Genomic DNA, 16,253 nt, shown 5'->3' on the forward strand with positions numbered 1-16,253 from the left:
TCCTGTGCATGACAAGCTGAAAACTTGAACTCCGAGCAAGTCCACCGGGCACGTGATCGCCGCGACAAGTGAAGCGCCGTGAACATTCTCTATGAGAACTTCCATTGGCATCAAGCAGTGTTTGCACCACGTTGAAGTGATCTTGGGTACCTAGGCGCTATAGAATCCCCGATCTCCTGAATGTTCTTATATTCTGATATGCGTAGGTGGAGGATTTTTCCGCAAAACTCGCACGTCGTGTTCCTGAGCGTCAATCCATACACGAGCACATACCATGCATGTTGTGAGGTGCACAGCAGTATATAAACTCACGGTCAACTCACGATTATACAGGTACCTGCGCCTCCTCGACTTCCCTTCTTCAACTGACACACTCCCATCCTGAGCCATATCGTTATTAATGGCCAATATAGCAGCTCGGGCAATCGTAGGTGCAGCACAGACAGCTGCACAATTTGCTCCAGTGCCATGGCTCGCACCTGCCACGGGTATATTGGTCGCATTGATCAACATGCTCGCAGCAGCGGAAGCAAATAAGTATGCAATATCTTCGATAGCCCACAGATCCGAATACTGAACAGCCCATCACAGAAATGGAATCATTGTACTCCAAGATCGCTGCCTGAGTCTTATGTCCATCATCAACAATGAGGGGCAAAATTTGTCCCCGGATCAACAGGCTAGGCTGTGTTCGGGTGCCCAAGGGTTAGTAGTCTGGCTTGACCGCCGATCAATCAGCTGATCTGCCCATCAGCACCCTTCAAAATATTTTGAACAGAATGGAGCCGTGGTGCTCCATGTCCAGGGTCAAGCTGTTCGTCAAACAAGACGAGCTGGCTGGTACCATTCAGCAATGCCACGCTGATATTTCAGACTGCTTGGTCAAACTACAGGTACTGAAGCGTGCTCTAGCAAAATCGTTCTAACGCCTCTTCAGATCACCTCTCACATATCTATTCACGCATGGCAGGCAAACTTCGAGTTGAGTCATGCACGAGACAAAGAAGACATCGTGCAGTATCTGGGCGACATCAGGAACCAGCAGGAGCTCATGCAAGTCGCACAGACGAAGCAGGCTGCAGATCTGCATCAGATCATGAAATTAATGCAAAAGGTCACTCCAACTCGCCACTAGACTAGTCCTGATGAACTCATTGCTATGCAGAATCTTCCGGGTCATGTTCCAACCACAGATCGTGGTATGGAAAGCAACCTGTACTACGTCCAACATTCATCTCAGTCCCTCTTACCGAACATGAACCTCAAACGCGGTGAAGTGAAGCGCATCGGACAGTATGCTGTCAAGGGAACGGGATCAGCGGATATATGGGAAGGCTACTATTTGAACGAGGAGAAGGTGGCCATCAAGATCCTACGGGCTGTTCACTGCGAACCTCAAACGCTGCGGGTACATTATCACTCTCCTCTGCTCGAAATTGCATCCTCACATCGTTTTCTAGAGGTTCAAGAGAGAAGTGGACATCTGGAAACGCGTGTGGGAAGCTGACCGCGGAGAGCATATCCTTCCTTTCTACGGTTTCTGTCAAAACGACGGACCTTTCCCGTAAGCCCTTCCCCCATATGGTTGTCCACTCCTCTTACCACATCATTCGATCAGGTATGTTGTAAGTCCATGGATGGTCAATGGTACAGTGGACGAGTATATAAGAAAATACCCCACCGTAGATCATCATACTCTGGTATGTACAAGTCTTCTAAGGAATGATTGGTGTGATGTTGACTCGTTGCAGATCAAAGGTATTTGCGAGGGTGTGAATGTCCTGCATAGCATGACACCCCCGATCGTGCACGGTGACCTCAAAGCGGTGCGTAGCTTTATCTACCTTTTGAGGGCCTGACGTGATTGTGCTCCTAGTCCAACATCGTTGTTGATGCCAACGGAAACCCCCTGCTGGCCGATTTTGGCTTCGCCAAGGTAGCATCACATTCCAATAGTTGATTGACCACATTATTGACATGTGGAATCAGGTCTTAGAAGATGTCACGGGCGTGAATTTCACGATGTCTGCTGGGTACTGAGATCGACAATGTCATTACTTGCAACGTACTGACCCAACGTAATTCAGAGTTTCGAATTCCCAAAGATGGCTTGCGCCGGAGCTCTGCTGTGATGGCGGCATGCTTACCACCCAATCTGACATTTTCGCATATGGCATGACTATACTCGAGGTAAGTTGAAATTTCACGCGAGAACAATTCGCATATCTCATAGCATTTTTTAGATCATGACGCATGAAGTACCATGGCACAACATCCGCCACACAACACACGTCATCATCAAACTTTCTAGGGGGGAGATGCCCCCACGTCCCAAAGATCCTGCGGCCAGCGCAAGAGGTCTGGATGACCGTCTATGGGAGTTGGTCAAGAGCTGCTGGTCAGCCCCTGAGAAGAGACCTTCGACGAGAGATATTCTTGCTTTCCTTGGATAAAAAGAAACATCGCTATGTCTTACTACATTCGTATTGCTATCATCCGTGCTGCCGAATTGCATATCTCACTGTTTGACTTCCATCGTCTCAAGTGGGGCCGTAGGTGCAGCATCTCACCTTTCAGCCGCAGCCTCCCATGTAATATCATCCAATGTATCCCTGGCCCACCCCGCGGCCTCCGCAGATAAGCTTGAACTTCCAAAACCATAGTTAGGTGAGTATATCAACAAACGAAGTAAAGAGCTCACCTGCCAGTTCTACAAGAACTGTTTGAATGCCTCCAGGCAGGCCAGGATCTCAATTCTGTTCTGGAGAAAGTGCATTCCTTCGTTATAGGGTAGAGGAAGGTCCGGAATATATCGAAGAACATGTGCTGCCGTTGGGGGATACATTCCGCTTGCAACAGCATCATATAGTTGAGTCGTGACTTTGATTTTGTAGAAGACTGGATAGGTGCCATGCATAGTGATGGCCGGAAAAGTGATGGTAGGAAGACGAGGTCGACGGCTCATGGTCCGGATCTCGTTGTTATTTGCAAATGCAGCAATAGTTGTTGCAATGACTTGGGGTTTTGGATCTTTCAACTTCTTGTCCTGCACCAGCATGACAGTCGTCTGATCTTCGCCAATAATGCAGACATTTATTCGTGCTGTACAAGTCTTTCCGCAAATGTCAAAAGGAAACAAAAATGATCCTATCATCGCCATCATCATGATATTCAAGCTTCTCCTTGTCTATTACTGCATCGCGGCCCCCCCCGATTCATCCGCAATTTCCAGGTTATGCAGTAATTTTGCAGTTTCGTTATCTGCTGCATTTTGTCGAAGCCAAGTGGACATGAAACCATTGAGTGAGCCTACTAGGGGTTATCAGGTTGCCGAAAGAGTGCTGTATGGAAAAATTGTTGTTTTGACTGAGTTACTATGTTGATATTGTATGCCATGAGGTCACAGTGAGCCCATTCACTCGCAGTTTTTGCATATCGTATCAAGTGAGCCACATCGAGAATATTAACTCACTCGACTCAGGAGTCGATCATTATATTGGCACGGTCACGTGATACAAAATAAATGACATCCTTGATGTCCTCAAAGCTTGCAGTTTGTCCACTTGAGTATGCCTCGAAGTCCGTTTTTTTCATTCTCTATATGTTATTTATCATATTTTCTTCTGCACTTGCTAGCTCCAGAATTCCTGCTCTATCTCCTGGCACCTAAGCAGGGCTCTCCCTAAAATTCAACGCGTTTGCGAAGTTGTGAGTAGGCGAATGCTCTCCACTGTGGTGATTGTTACTGTTAATGATTACGCACAGATTGATTTCTTTGCCTTTCTCTTGCGGAAAGCAGAACGTCGCAGATGGTCGCTACTTCCTTTTTTCAGCTGATACGCAGCATTCGAGCCGAAATAGACCCTTCATTTCTTTCCTTGTTGTATAGAGCCCTCGCTAATTGTATTTGTGTGGTTGGTATTGCAGCGCATCTACGGGCTGCCCTCATAGAAGCAACGAAGCATTAGCTTCAGATAAATGTCAACAATGCGCAGAGTCCCCGGAGGATGATTGTGAGGAGCTTGTCCTGTTAGAAGAACTTTTGCTCTGGAAGACATGGAGAAAGTCACTTAAGATGTTAGACGGTCAGTATCCGCTTCTTGTATCAGTTTTGAGTGCGAGGAATTTTGGGCCCAACCATTGGGGCAGTGAACAGGGGCAGGTTGGCGACGGTTAGTGCACGAGATGTGTCATACTAATACTATACAGTGGCTCCCAGTATGTTTTGTCTTCTTGTATCATGCTCTATATTCTCACCTTGTAATATCTGCCTGACATTATCACTGTGTTGTATATACTACAGGTTATATGTACAAAAGCTTGCGTTCACTGCGACCATCTCGGGCGCATCAGCGTATGCAAAAGTCGCACTCACACAAAGAGATGTAAGAGAGGCGCATGGTCGCATGCATATCAATCTCGCGGACAGCAAGGGTAACAATGAATATTCGATGGTATGCTAAATATGATGATAACATGCTAGAGAATAACCAGGCGTTCCAGATATATATATGTGCGGGCTGCACCTTCGTTAATACAGATTAACCATATGATAGAAATGAATACACATAGACATCAAGAAACCCGGAAAGGAAGACGTCACAGAATACGCGAGTCTTTGAGAGCGTTGTGTAAGATCGTCTCCTTGACTGCAACGAAGACTAGGCAGTATATGGTATCCGCTGAATCGGTGGCTTGTGTCAAGCTAAGGCGCAGTGAATGATGAGCGAAGCGTGATAAATCACACTTACTGAGGGTATACTCTTAGGCGCGCCCGGTTGGCTTGCATGAACTTCCATAGAATATGTTTTGCCGCTTTGTTGCAGTCTGCGCCGCCTGTATATTCTGGGAAGTATTTCTCAATCGGTACCTGCAAAGCGTCAACGAATCTGCATGTGTTCGCAACAATGGATACATACCTTTGGTAACTTGTTCTTGAACACGTCTATCTTGGTTAATAGTAAGATTATGGAAGTGCCCAAAAACCATCGGGAATTGACGACCGCCTCGAATAGGATCAGTGATTGCTGCATGCGATTCTATTGACACAATCATTGATAACAAAGAATCGCGCATGCACAGGACCTACCTGGTTCTTCCCTTCCAATAGCACTTGGTTGTATTCCGATAATGCTGCGCAGAAAATGATGCTTCTCACGGAATCGAAATGATGTATCCACTTCTCCAGTTGTGAGAGCTGGACGCCGACGTCAAGCATATGGATGCTACAAGACCACGATCAAAAATAGAACTTCGACATGCCGGCGTACTCACGAGATCTGCCCCATGTCAAACCGCGTTGGGGTGATACCGGTTGTCTTCGCTTGAGCTCGCAGTACATCGTTTTTTGTTGGTGTATAGTCGGGAGCGCCTATACGGAGCACTTCCGTAAAGAAACTGCGAATGGATACCGTAAGTATTTGTAATGCGAGTGAATATAATTGTTCAGTTACTCACTAGCCAGCTGAGTCCATAAGATAGAACTGGCTCGAACAGTCCATCACTTTTGGAATGATAGGATCTTGCCATAATTCATGAATGGCTCGTGCAATATCAGGAGAGAAAACAAAATCGGGGGTGTTTTCAACCCTGTATTTGATGATGCGTTCGGCGAATGTCTATAGAAAGTAATAAATTGGGTAGGAGAGAAAGTGGGAGAGAACGTACCCGATTCGCAGGCGTTACACATTCTACATTCATGTTATGCATGTGTAGGACAATGGCTTGCGCTGAGTCGAGAGTATTCCGATATATTATCGGACGGAACATCATGAGTTCATTCTTGGTGAAGCCATTCTGATGAGTGATTTTCATCTGCTTGACTATTGTCGACTTTCCAGATTCACTGGACCCTGAAGTTGGATATGAACAGGAGAACAAAGAGAGGGGGTTGAACGGATAAGGGCAGTTGAAGGAAATAGACCGAGTAGATACAACTGCGGAAATATTTGTCTCGATCATGAAATAAAAAATGAAATAGACCTAGTATGGGGCAGAAAGGAAGATACATACCGAGAACAAGTATCTCATACTCCTTCCTAGCGATAGAGTCTTCTTTTATTTGACGGTCAATAGCATCTGACCGTGCCTTCTTTTTTCTGTCCGAATACCAGGTTAATATGCAGTTGCCCATCTATGCAGATAAATCGGTGATAAATAAGTAAGAGTAGTGTTGCAAGGGTAAGGGACTCGGAGGCGTGTTAACCTGAGAGACCCATGGCCGGTAAGATGTACAGAATGTTCAATTTAATGACCCTAGCTGTAGATGACTGTCGCCACTGCCAGCCCTGGCTCGACCCTGCCCCAGACCCCAGCAACTCCTCGGCCAATATTCCTGGCCGAGTAAATCGGTTTATCTTCTAGTACCCATGCTGTCCCCCTGGGGCTTCAAGCTTCAAGCTTCAAGTCGTTCTCGTTACTCACTCGCGTTGGATGAGAATTTCATTATAGCTTCGCTTGTTCCCCATTTATGTTAGCTTTAATTCTGTTTATTACCTCCACTTCAGCTGTCCACCTATGAAGCCTGTGCCTCGTCAAGTGTAGTCAGTGTACAAGTAAGTCTTCGACTATTGCCAAAGTAGCTAAGCAGAATTAGAACTTGGCGACTCAGCGCCGCTCGGTTAGGTATTTTCTACCCGTATATAAGATCAAGTACTTTGCCACGACCTACAGTTGTAGGACAGATGCATCACCACTACTGGCATTACAATCACAGCATTTTCTTGCATCACTATGACAGGGGCGCCTGACGTGCCTTTCCTCTCCCTCTCAGCCGAATTCCAACCACACTCCCACTCATTCCGCCCACCCTCACCCTTCTCTTACCATTTATTCTGAACCCCTCTCAATTTCCGATGTTGCGTGTCGTTCGTCGTTTGTTTCGTCCCACCATCACGCATATAAGCAGCTTAAGAGAACGGTATATTTCTCAGCCGACCTCCGTCCACAGTCCCCATACCCCTACCACCGTCTTTCCCTGCCATGCATTCCGTCCACCACTCAGCCCACCCTACAGCCCATCCTATATCCTCCTCATTTTGCTCCATCGTACCAACATGCTTGGTGGCTCAGAAAGCCGATATATCAGACTTGAAGGCGAGTCCTTCCATATTACCTTCGTATCTATTTCATGCTTCTCACTCTATCTACAGTCATCAACGGAAAGAATCTCCAGGTCCCTTCCGAGCGCATTCCTGCTGGCATTTACGTGCCCATCAGTGTCTTATCATCTGAGGAATTTGTAGTGTGGGGGGATGCTGTAACTCTGTAAAGTCCATGGAGACTTTTTGACGTGATGCGAGAACTGATCATCGTTTTATAGATTATCACATACCTCACCTACATTATCAGTAGAGATAAGGACATCCGTCCTATGAGCTTGATCAAATGCTAGGCTGTGGAGAAGTCATCAGGGAACTTCAAATGCCGTGGGATGAGCCACTCGATCACGGAGATGAGCCATTTGGTGAGTGACTTGCTCCTCATTCATGAACATATATTAACATCTCGTAGATCTATCCTTCCCACCCGTGCATGGCGTCCACCCTTCCCTCACGCTGAAGGTTGCTGTTGTACATGCTTGCGACAATCAGGATGGTACACTGTTTGATGTGAGTGACACTACTCTCTGTTCTGTTAGCTTTTTCTGACGGAAGCTGACTGTAGTCCCTCGTAGACTCCAAGGTTGCTTTGTCGAATACGTGACAAGCGATCACATCTTCCACTTGCGCAGCATTTTCAGTTGGTTCTGGACCAGTGTCCGGTCAGCCATCCGGACCACGCAACGGCTCTCACCGACCTTGTGTATGTGTACCTTCAAGGATGTTGATCTTCAAGACATTGCTACCTCTTCTGCGACGCCCTTGTATTGCGTCCGTAGCGCCATCCCGATCACCCCTCATAATCTCACCGAAGCCCTGGATTGGCACCACGACAAGAAAAGTACCGCTGCCGACATCCGCTAAGCCGCTCAACTCTATCATGAACTACTGCCTCCCTGTCCAGATGGCACCTACCTTTGTAGCATCGCGGCTGGGGCAAATAGTGTAGACTATGTGATTGGCGGATGCAACAAGATTCCGATAGATGCATCCGATAAAGGTATCCACCTTCGAAGAGTTGTCCTCAAACTCTGTCCTTTGGGTCATCAAGTCCGTCCCAGAGCCTTCGACAAGCTTGCACAAGCAGTTGAAGTACGCTTTGACCAGCATGACAACATCGATGATCTTGACGCGAGCATACAACTCGGTCATGAAGCCGTGTCTTTGTGCCCCGAGAGACATGCTAGCCGTGGTGCCTACCTGAACAACTTGGCCTTCTCACTTGTGTCCCGATTCGATCACCAAGGCAAACCTAATGACCTCGATGAGGCCATCTCTTTACACGAATAAGCGTTTTGTCTACGCCCTGTTGGGCACAAATATCATGGTTTCTCGTTGGACAGCATGGGGGGCGCCCTCATCACCCGTTTCAACGCACGCGGCGACACTCATGACATCGCCCGAGTTATCAGCCTCTGTCGTGAGGCACTGACGATGCGCTCACCTGGGCATCCACGTCGTAACACTACAACCTCGCCTTCGCACTCAAAACCAGATATGACAAATTGCAAGTCGGCGAGGATCTTAACGAGGCCATTGATTGGTATCACGAATCCCTTCGGTTAAAGCGGCTTGATCGTCCAGGGTGCCACACGACTCTTTTGAATTTAAGCCCTGCTCTCGTTTCATGCACACTCAAAAGAACGATGATATCGAGGAGGCCATCACTCTTTGTCAAGAAAAATTGGCAGCTTTACCTTCACTCCACCCAGATAGATCAGGCCACTGGAAGCTTATGTCTCGTTATTGTGTGCAGTACAAGCCTGCTGATCTGGCACTTGCAGTGGAAAAACTTCAGACTCGCATCCACGTACATCCTACTCATGCAGCGCCATCATCGTCCCGATGTCGGGAGAACCCCATCATGTTCTCTCGCCGTCTGTCGCTCTCGCAGAGCTGACCAATCTCGAGGATCGCTTCGCCAGGGCAATACGACATGTATCTACCATGAAAAGTGCCACGGAATGACCTAATAGTCCTCTTGCGGATAGTATGGGACGAGATCATGCTGCCTATCGTCAACGTCCTCCAGCATAATCTGAAATTAAAATTACACTCTCAAATTTGGCTGTGTTCCACTGCAGCTTTTACCTCTATTCCTCTCCACGCAGCTCACCCATTTTGAATGAACGCAGATCGCTCTAAGGAGCCATGCCAGGAGAATCTCTACACTTGCCCTTACACGCCGACACTTTCGGCTCTGGTCAGATCTAAACACATGATGAAGAAGCACGTCAGTCTGTCCTTCGTGGTAATCAGACAGGGTCAATCAGGTGCAGGGAAAGGCAAGACCCTCTTGGCTGTCAACAGCGAGCTCGAGTTTGTCCACAGGCTCATCCCCGTGACTGCCAACCGCACCACTATTTCTGGCGACAAAGTCACACGAGCAGGTGCACTCGAAGCTTTGCAGCAGGACACCTGGGTGCACCTTGCTTCAAAAAAAGAACAAAAAAAGCAAGCTGGACCCTGCGCAGCTTTACAAATCGCATTTCGTCATGAAAGATGAACACCTGACGCTGCTCGATATTATGGAGAGAGACATTCCTCACGCTGAGTTTGCGTTCTTATCCTCTTGTCATAACGCCGTCAACGACGAGGAGACGCCCGACGAAGTCATTCACCTCACAGCTGGTCTCCAGTTTTCGGGGTTCAAGAGCGTCGTTGGCACCCTGTGGGAGGTCGACGATTCTGTCGTAAAAACACGTCATCGAAACTTTCTATCAGAATATGTTCAAAGCTTTGAAGGATGGTAGTGTCATGGACTGTACGAAGGCGATCTGGGTACTCAACTGCGCTACACACGCCGTAAGGACGAAAGTGTCGCCCGAGCAGAGGATGGGTTTCATTCATATCGGTATGTAATTCTACGTCCAATCAATTCCTTGGGGCTTGTCGTTCTCGTCACTCACTCGTTGAATGAGAATTTCACCATCGACGGCGAGCCTTACTTGTTCCTCATCTATGCCACTATTGTCCAGCTTTAATTTTGTAATTCTGTTTATTACCACATCCTAATACACATTTTTTACATCTACTTCCTGTCCGCCTATGAAGCCTGTGCCTCGTCAAGTGTGTGCCGAAAGTGCTGATTGGTGACAGTTGAGACTCGATGTGCAATACAAGTTTTCGACTATTGCCGAAGGTAAGCAGCATTAAAACTTGGCGAGTCGGTAAGGTATTTTCTACTCATATAGGGTTAAGCACTTGCCATCGCGCTTTGCTAACGTCCGCTACACCTGCGGCCCGCAGGCTCCCTCCGCCTACCACACCTAAGCTCCAACCCGCGCCATGCACCAGGCCTAACCGCAACCGCACGAAGCCTGGCGGCGGGAGGTAGGTGCATGATGCACAGTTCTAAAATGGCCAAGCTCCTTCAATTCCGTAAGAATTGTTAAAATACTCCAGACAAGCCAAGAACTCGGCTCTGGCCTTAGGATCCCTAATCGCAACGCTCCAGGGGTGTCCAGAAGAATCAAAGAACGGGTGTTTTACTTGTAGGAAACGCACCTCATGCAACGGCCTCGCTCAGTTCGGCCGTGACGAGATTTTATAGAAGGTGGAAGTGAGGCCTTTCAAGGTGATGGCAGGAATGGTGATGATATCGAGAGGAGGGAGATTCATATCCACCCGAACCTTGTTGTTTGCTGCATAGGCAACAATAGCTCCTGCGATGACTGTAGGCTCAAGGTGTGACCATGACCGTAACATGTTCTCGTTGGACCTCGTCTCAGACTGATCCTGTACCACCATGAGAATTTCGTTATCATCCATGACAAAAACATTCATCTCTACAAGCGAAGACGCCCCACAGACAGGAAGTGGAAGTGGATGGTGGGTGAAAACGATTCTTCGACCATCGTTATATCCATATGTCTCCAACAGCTTCGCAAAGAAATTGAACTTGCTGTCCTGCACTGTCCATAACCGTGGTAGTTGGCTAAATCAAAGTACCACAGCAACTTTTTCGTGCTACCCGCCATAATTCGTCGATCCGCAAAATTCCTGAAATCGACAAGTGTAGGGTGGGCAGGCGGTGGAAGACAAGGCACACCAAAGAATTTCTGTTTTGTCTGGGATGATACAATGATATGGTGGGCATCGAGGTCATATTTAGTCCATTCAGTGATGCCAGGTCTCGCGATTCGTCTCAAGTCAGCCATCAGTGCTTCAGCTGTTATTATGTAAGCTGACCGACGAGTCTAATTTGTCGTGGCCTGCCAGAAAGATTAGTCGATGGGCTCCTTATACTAGTGATTTGAACGGGGGACCTGACTCGTTGAAGGATGCAATGTATGGCCAGGCGGACATGGTTTAACGAAGCAACACGGAGCTGGAAGTGTCGCGAATCATTTACGTAAACATCAAGCCTTAGAGATGCACCCATTCGCATCCTATGTGCTACGAAGTTATTATCGTGCAACAGGATGGAACGAAGACAACTTGTACGCCAACTTGACCCGTTCTTCTAACGGTATGTTCCTCTGAAACTGTGTCGCTGGCCTGAGCTGAAGCGCATGTACCTAGCTATACTGGACTTCAGCGTCCCTCGTGGGCTGCATTTATCCATATCCAAAGCTCCTAATGGTCTCTTCAACACCTCGTATTCCATGAACGCTATGCCATCGCTCAACGGCTCAGTAGGCTACATATTCACATCCTGCAACCTCGATGTGAAGAGCTCTGGTAGTGTCCGTTTCAAAGACATGGTCGAGCGTTTTAAGGTGTACGATCAACCTCGCAGGCCGGAAGGAAAGGAGGAGGAATGGCTCGCCGGAGAGCGCGCTGACACACGTGGTATGTCTTCGGGTGGGGGTCGTTTTGAAGTGTTGACGTGCGCGATTCAGACTACTTGCTCTATGGCCGGTTGTACCTGCCTACTGGTAGACTCGATGCGCTCTATTCTACGCGCTTATCACCTACTCTACAGGCACTTGTTGCCACCATATCAGATCCGCGGTCCAGTCTCTCTTCCGAGAAGCGGTCTCGAGGCGACAATGTCAGCAACATCATGTTCAGCCTACAGCATGACGTCGGAAAGTGGTGCTCTGAATATACGTACAGCGCAGAAGATGGGATGTGGGGTGTGCGCATCTTACACAACTTTGGTAGGCTCAGAAATCCAACTGAGCCTCCTGAGGATTTGAACTCGTCCCCCGGAACAAGACCTAAACGTGTTGATGAGGAAGAGGCAACCGGTGGTGGTCTGAAGGGCAGAGTTTCTGCCGGTGCCGAGTTCTACATCAGTGCAAAAGAGAGGAGTGCCGGAGGTATGACAAATCGATCCAGTCACGCCCAGACACTGACAATCCACTTCCAGTATCCACGGGAATTCGTTTCACGACACTCCCCGATGCAACTCCACCATCTTTCCAACTCCCCCAACCATCATCATCACCACTCGCCCAGTCCTCTCGGTCGCCCCCATCTCAACCGCCGACGACTATTACCGCTCTTTTTAACCCGATGATGGGACATATATCTGCAGCTTATGCAGCTCGTGTATCACGCGACCTCTCGATGTGCTCTCGGTTCGATTTCAACGTCTACAGTTATGATAGTGAGTGGACGATGGGTGCTGAATGGTGGATGCGACGAGCTGCCTCGAAGCATGAGGATGAGCTCGAACCGTCACTCATTCCTCCGGAGCAACCACCGGTTCCCGTTCAACAGGCCGAGTCTCTCGATATTCCTGCCGATATCCGTGGGGTAGTGAAGGCAAGGATCTCGACCAACAACGTGAGTTGCATTGCGTCATGATATGCCGATGTTGCTCACAGCTCAATTCAATTAGAATGTTTCATTGATGTGGGAGGGACGCCTGAAGCAGATGCTGGTTAGCTTGGGTTTCGTGTCGGATCTCTCCAGTAGGTCAAAACCAATCAAGGCTATAGGACTAGAGTTGTCATATTTCAGCGCTGGTTAATCTAGAGCCCCCTGCATGCGCATATCTCAAACTGACAGGAACCGTTGAGGGCTGAGGGTCGAGCACCAGTCAATAATTACGTGTAAGGTATTGTACATACACCCGAGATCAGTACAGGTATGAGAACGGAGCGGCGAACAGTGGAGCAGACAGCGTAGAAGGGTATGTAATGATTATATGTGCAAACAGAGTTAGGTGCAATTTTCATTATCCAACAGAACCACGAAAGTTGACGTGCAACAAAGAAACAGAGAGTGATGAGCAAATACATATACCACGTAGATCAAGGCAAGAGATGGGGCATTCATAATATAATGGGTAGAAATAGTGGAAACATTCAGTCTTTTGCGACGGCGACACCTTGGGCGCGGGGAATGCTTGGTATACCGCCAATCGTTCTTGCCAGCCGAGACAATGCATCTCCAGTGATGACTGGTCGAGCGCTATGTGGGGTACGTTGCCCCGCCCCTCCAGGAGGTGTCGAGTGGTTCCGCGCATGCGCGTGGACAAGCGGGCCTAACGGCGAAGATGTACCAGAACGAATGGCTCGCTGATTCATGGCCGCCGTGCGCGGATGTGGAAAGGCAGGGCGGCCTTCAGTCTTCGATCGACCATGCGAGGGACTGTATGCGTGCGCAGGAGACGGGGTACCCGGGCTCAGCAACGATGGAGCGGAATGGGATTCCGGGAGACCTTTAGGCGCATGGATGGATCCAGCGAGGCCATGGTCTCTGGAAGAAGAGCTGGGAGTTTTTTCTAGTGCTTCTACCTCGACAAGGGAGGGAGCGTGGATAGACTGTGAGAGGCCTTCCCCCTTGGTTGCAGGTGGCTCTTCACCACCTGATTTGGATGTCAAGTGTGCAGAACTTGCACGCGGGCTGTCCCTTACAGCGACCGGCTTGGGAGTCAGTGACGGGTGAAGTGAGGACATATCAGCATGTGTGATAGTTTCAGGCGCGACAACAGCGGCAGGAGAGTCATGCGGATCTGCGGTGGCTGTGATAAAGGTATCAGGTGTATTGGATAGGGGTGAAGAATCCGACGAGTCCTTGATGATTTCGCCATCAACATCATTGTCTAAAGGTTCCATGGATTGCTTCTCTTCCTCATCTTCAGCATCATCTCCTTCCGTCTGAGGTTCCGGCAGCGGCTTAAGTGCATCTGCTAATATGGGTGATATTTCATCCCTTCTTTCATCTGCGCTGGTATTAGTCCGAGTCGTCGTAACGCCCCAATCATCAAGGTCAGGCAACGAGTCATCCTCTTCACCAGCCCAATCGATATGGCTTCCAGGGGTCGAAGGCCTATTTTCAGCCATTGCAACAGCCCTGACACGTTCGACCAATGCGTCAATATCGTGACGAATTTCAGCCTCATGTGCGGCTGCCAGATGGGGAGGGATATCTTTACGTGGTGCGATAGAAGATGAAGTAGTAGATGCTGCCCTTGGCTTCTGTGGACGTAGTGAAGTGGACGATGGTATACTTGGCTTAGTAGCACCGTTTAGGGGAGGCTTGCCATGCTGGTTGGTGTTGGTGCGTCGACGTCGGTTAGCATTATGACGACTTGATGCAGAAGGCATGTTTTGCACAGAATCTGGAGTCGGAGAAGCTGGAGCTACGGTTACAACTGGAACACCGCGAGAAGCACGGCGAATTGGCGTTTTTGGCTTTGGTGCACGGTCAGCTGGACTAGTAGCAGGTTTTTCCGAAGTTGTACTAGTAGCTTCCGAATGGGATGGACCCTTACGAGCTGGTGAAGGCTCGGCCTTAGGCGTTGACACGTCTGGGAGGGAACCGTGGCTCTCCGAGTGTTCCGAGTGTGAAAGCTTGCTGCTGTCCTCTGATTACTGGGCTGTTTGGAGGGCGACCACCACCCCTTCCGCCACCACGAGTACCTCTGCCCCGCCCTAAACCACGAAAAGTAGGTCCTGCCTCTCCACCACGCCAATCTCGCGGCCGAGATTGGGGCTGGGTAGAAGAGTTTTCACTGGTTGGGGGAGTTCGGCTGGTGGGGCTCGCCATGAACCGTCTTTGATAAACAACGATTTGGCGATGAGTTAGCTAGCCTGTTATATGGTCTAAGCAGCATTCAGCAGCTGAATGAAAGCGACAAACGCTGACAATTGGATCTGGTTTGGGTTGGGTTAATTTGGAGGAAGGGTACGCCTAGTCAGATTCAATACAGAGTAGATTTGCAATATATGACCAGCCAACGAAAAGGGCTTGCGAGGGCGTTATGGAGCTCCTCTGGTATTAGTTTAGTATCAGTGTTGAACCAAACACTGCAAAGCAACAAACTTGCTCAGCGGCCCTGACAGTGACCATCATCTATAATAATCATGTCCAAGGCATCACAACCGGAACTTAAGAAGGTAGACCTCTATTCAAGTCTTGCCTTTGTATGCTAAACGGCTTGATATAGTTTATGGACAAGAAATTGTTCGTCCATCTGCAGGGTGGCCGCAAAGTCAGCGGCACTCTGCGTGGCTACGACCTCTTTTTGAACCTCGTCATCGACGATGCTCTGGAAGAGTCAACTCCAGCTCAGAAACATCCCATTGGCACGGTGGTACGCCCCCTCAATACTGCTTGCGGCCAACATCTGATTCACATCTTTGCAGGTCATTCGTGGTAACAGTGTTACATCGATGGAGATTCTCGAAGCTGTCCGTCAGTAGTAATAGCACCTTCTGGTTGTTGCACTTATAGATAACTGGATGGTTCGGCTTCTACTATCGCTCATGGTGCCCACGCTAACTCTTTGCTTCTAGCGAGCTGATCAATGTTCCATTGTATCTTCCATCGTCTGACACAGCCTCGATCTTATGTCTTGATCGCTGGGTCTGATGCAGTGTAACAGAAAAGTACACGCACATTGCTGTTGTAATCGTATCAATTTTTTTGCTAGCTTTGCAATCCTAAATGAAGCGTTCTCGTTGATCAGTGCCAGCGAACACGCACCCCGGTCACTTCCGAAGACCTGGATTAAAGAATCGTCTAAAAAAAGTTCACCTGCACGATGTCGCACACACGAATACCCGAGCGTCTTCGATGTATCATAAATTGGCACGAGAAGATATCACTTAGCACCACGGGATCAATATAACTCGGTGGTTTGCATGCGCATGTACAGCGTCAATCATGCCTGACTTAGAGCACAGGATGGACAAAGACAAGTACAGTTTTAATAGCAACGTCGACGCCGAAATGGACAACTATTGAGAAGTG

At 48.6% G+C, this 16,253-nt stretch overlaps 10 protein-coding genes across 10 annotated transcripts; 6 read left to right on the forward strand and 4 right to left on the reverse strand.

Moving 5' to 3' along the window:
- Positions 1-400: 400 nt before the first annotated feature.
- Positions 401-2,453, forward strand: BJ212DRAFT_1266125 (kinase-like domain-containing protein; the record flags this gene model as incomplete). Its single annotated transcript, XM_041330545.1, has 12 exons — positions 401-537; positions 592-705; positions 755-893; positions 938-1,114; positions 1,166-1,408; positions 1,461-1,564; positions 1,619-1,700; positions 1,752-1,826; positions 1,877-1,936; positions 1,990-2,033; positions 2,088-2,190; positions 2,244-2,453. The coding sequence occupies 12 exons, from the start codon at positions 401-403 to the stop codon at positions 2,451-2,453; spliced, it is 1,488 nt and encodes a 495-aa protein (XP_041195659.1).
- A 257-nt stretch (positions 2,454-2,710) lies between these two features.
- BJ212DRAFT_1266622 (uncharacterized protein) lies at positions 2,711-3,154 on the reverse strand (the record flags this gene model as incomplete). The annotated part of the gene is made up of 1 exon (XM_041330588.1): positions 2,711-3,154. The coding sequence occupies one exon, from the start codon at positions 3,152-3,154 to the stop codon at positions 2,711-2,713; it is 444 nt and encodes a 147-aa protein (XP_041195660.1).
- A 611-nt stretch (positions 3,155-3,765) lies between these two features.
- Positions 3,766-4,288, forward strand: BJ212DRAFT_1339831 (uncharacterized protein). The gene has a single exon (XM_041335075.1). It carries the CDS (start codon positions 3,810-3,812, stop codon positions 3,966-3,968), a length of 159 nt encoding a protein of 52 aa, XP_041195661.1. The 5' UTR covers positions 3,766-3,809; the 3' UTR covers positions 3,969-4,288.
- A 139-nt stretch (positions 4,289-4,427) lies between these two features.
- BJ212DRAFT_1339845 (heterotrimeric G protein alpha subunit) lies at positions 4,428-6,261 on the reverse strand. The gene is made up of 10 exons (XM_041335076.1): positions 6,206-6,261; positions 6,013-6,133; positions 5,668-5,852; positions 5,458-5,618; positions 5,275-5,397; positions 5,090-5,225; positions 4,920-5,039; positions 4,752-4,870; positions 4,567-4,705; positions 4,428-4,520 (listed from the first exon to the last, which is right to left on the reverse strand). The coding sequence occupies exons 2-9, from the start codon at positions 6,131-6,133 to the stop codon at positions 4,600-4,602; spliced, it is 1,071 nt and encodes a 356-aa protein (XP_041195662.1). The 5' UTR covers positions 6,206-6,261; the 3' UTR covers positions 4,428-4,520; positions 4,567-4,599.
- Positions 6,262-7,422: 1,161 nt separating this feature from the next.
- Positions 7,423-8,390, forward strand: BJ212DRAFT_1478507 (uncharacterized protein; the record flags this gene model as incomplete). Its single annotated transcript, XM_041339719.1, has 6 exons — positions 7,423-7,465; positions 7,513-7,610; positions 7,666-7,683; positions 7,742-7,762; positions 7,821-7,941; positions 8,005-8,390. 6 exons carry the CDS (start codon positions 7,423-7,425, stop codon positions 8,388-8,390), a joined length of 687 nt encoding a protein of 228 aa, XP_041195663.1.
- Positions 8,391-9,225: 835 nt separating this feature from the next.
- BJ212DRAFT_1478508 (uncharacterized protein) lies at positions 9,226-10,084 on the forward strand (the record flags this gene model as incomplete). Its single annotated transcript, XM_041339720.1, has 3 exons — positions 9,226-9,522; positions 9,575-9,793; positions 9,854-10,084. The coding sequence occupies 3 exons, from the start codon at positions 9,226-9,228 to the stop codon at positions 10,082-10,084; spliced, it is 747 nt and encodes a 248-aa protein (XP_041195664.1).
- A 541-nt stretch (positions 10,085-10,625) lies between these two features.
- Positions 10,626-11,260, reverse strand: BJ212DRAFT_1478509 (uncharacterized protein; the record flags this gene model as incomplete). Its single annotated transcript, XM_041339721.1, has 2 exons — positions 10,626-11,014; positions 11,074-11,260. The coding sequence occupies 2 exons, from the start codon at positions 11,258-11,260 to the stop codon at positions 10,626-10,628; spliced, it is 576 nt and encodes a 191-aa protein (XP_041195665.1).
- A 107-nt stretch (positions 11,261-11,367) lies between these two features.
- BJ212DRAFT_1026258 (uncharacterized protein) lies at positions 11,368-13,192 on the forward strand. Its single transcript, XM_041328870.1, has 5 exons — positions 11,368-11,571; positions 11,625-11,894; positions 11,945-12,367; positions 12,418-12,836; positions 12,892-13,192. The coding sequence occupies exons 1-5, from the start codon at positions 11,475-11,477 to the stop codon at positions 13,021-13,023; spliced, it is 1,341 nt and encodes a 446-aa protein (XP_041195666.1). The 5' UTR covers positions 11,368-11,474; the 3' UTR covers positions 13,024-13,192.
- A 168-nt stretch (positions 13,193-13,360) lies between these two features.
- BJ212DRAFT_1445795 (uncharacterized protein) lies at positions 13,361-14,605 on the reverse strand (the record flags this gene model as incomplete). The annotated part of the gene is made up of 2 exons (XM_041338156.1): positions 13,361-14,406; positions 14,434-14,605. The coding sequence occupies 2 exons, from the start codon at positions 14,603-14,605 to the stop codon at positions 13,361-13,363; spliced, it is 1,218 nt and encodes a 405-aa protein (XP_041195667.1).
- Positions 14,606-15,206: 601 nt separating this feature from the next.
- Positions 15,207-15,791, forward strand: BJ212DRAFT_1026124 (uncharacterized protein). Its single transcript, XM_041328869.1, has 3 exons — positions 15,207-15,397; positions 15,448-15,594; positions 15,647-15,791. Exons 1-3 carry the CDS (start codon positions 15,365-15,367, stop codon positions 15,701-15,703), a joined length of 237 nt encoding a protein of 78 aa, XP_041195668.1. The 5' UTR covers positions 15,207-15,364; the 3' UTR covers positions 15,704-15,791.
- The last annotated feature ends 462 nt before the right edge of the window (positions 15,792-16,253 follow it).

Source organism: Suillus subaureus, assembly GCF_016647635.1.
Source record: "Suillus subaureus strain MN1 chromosome Unknown BJ212scaffold_8, whole genome shotgun sequence".
NCBI classification, from domain to species: domain Eukaryota; kingdom Fungi; phylum Basidiomycota; class Agaricomycetes; order Boletales; family Suillaceae; genus Suillus; species Suillus subaureus.

Coding starts and splice junctions, on each gene's coding strand:
- BJ212DRAFT_1339831 (XM_041335075.1), top strand. CDS start 3,810: ATGGTCGCTACTTCCTTTTTTCAGCTGATACGCAGCATTCGAGCCGAA.
- BJ212DRAFT_1339845 (XM_041335076.1), bottom strand. CDS start 6,133: ATGGGCAACTGCATATTAACCTGGTATTCGGACAGAAAAAAGAAGGCA. Junction 5,619..5,667: donor GTGTAACGCCTGCGAATCGG/GTACGTTCTCTC, acceptor TACTTTCTATAG/ACATTCGCCGAACGCATCAT. Junction 5,226..5,274: donor TTTGACATGGGGCAGATCTC/GTGAGTACGCCG, acceptor GTGGTCTTGTAG/CATCCATATGCTTGACGTCG.
- BJ212DRAFT_1026258 (XM_041328870.1), top strand. CDS start 11,475: ATGCACCCATTCGCATCCTATGTGCTACGAAGTTATTATCGTGCAACA. Junction 11,895..11,944: donor AGAGCGCGCTGACACACGTG/GTATGTCTTCGG, acceptor TGCGCGATTCAG/ACTACTTGCTCTATGGCCGG. Junction 12,837..12,891: donor CAAGGATCTCGACCAACAAC/GTGAGTTGCATT, acceptor CAATTCAATTAG/AATGTTTCATTGATGTGGGA.
- BJ212DRAFT_1026124 (XM_041328869.1), top strand. CDS start 15,365: ATGTCCAAGGCATCACAACCGGAACTTAAGAAG. Junction 15,398..15,447: donor CACAACCGGAACTTAAGAAG/GTAGACCTCTAT, acceptor GGCTTGATATAG/TTTATGGACAAGAAATTGTT. Junction 15,595..15,646: donor AACATCCCATTGGCACGGTG/GTACGCCCCCTC, acceptor ACATCTTTGCAG/GTCATTCGTGGTAACAGTGT.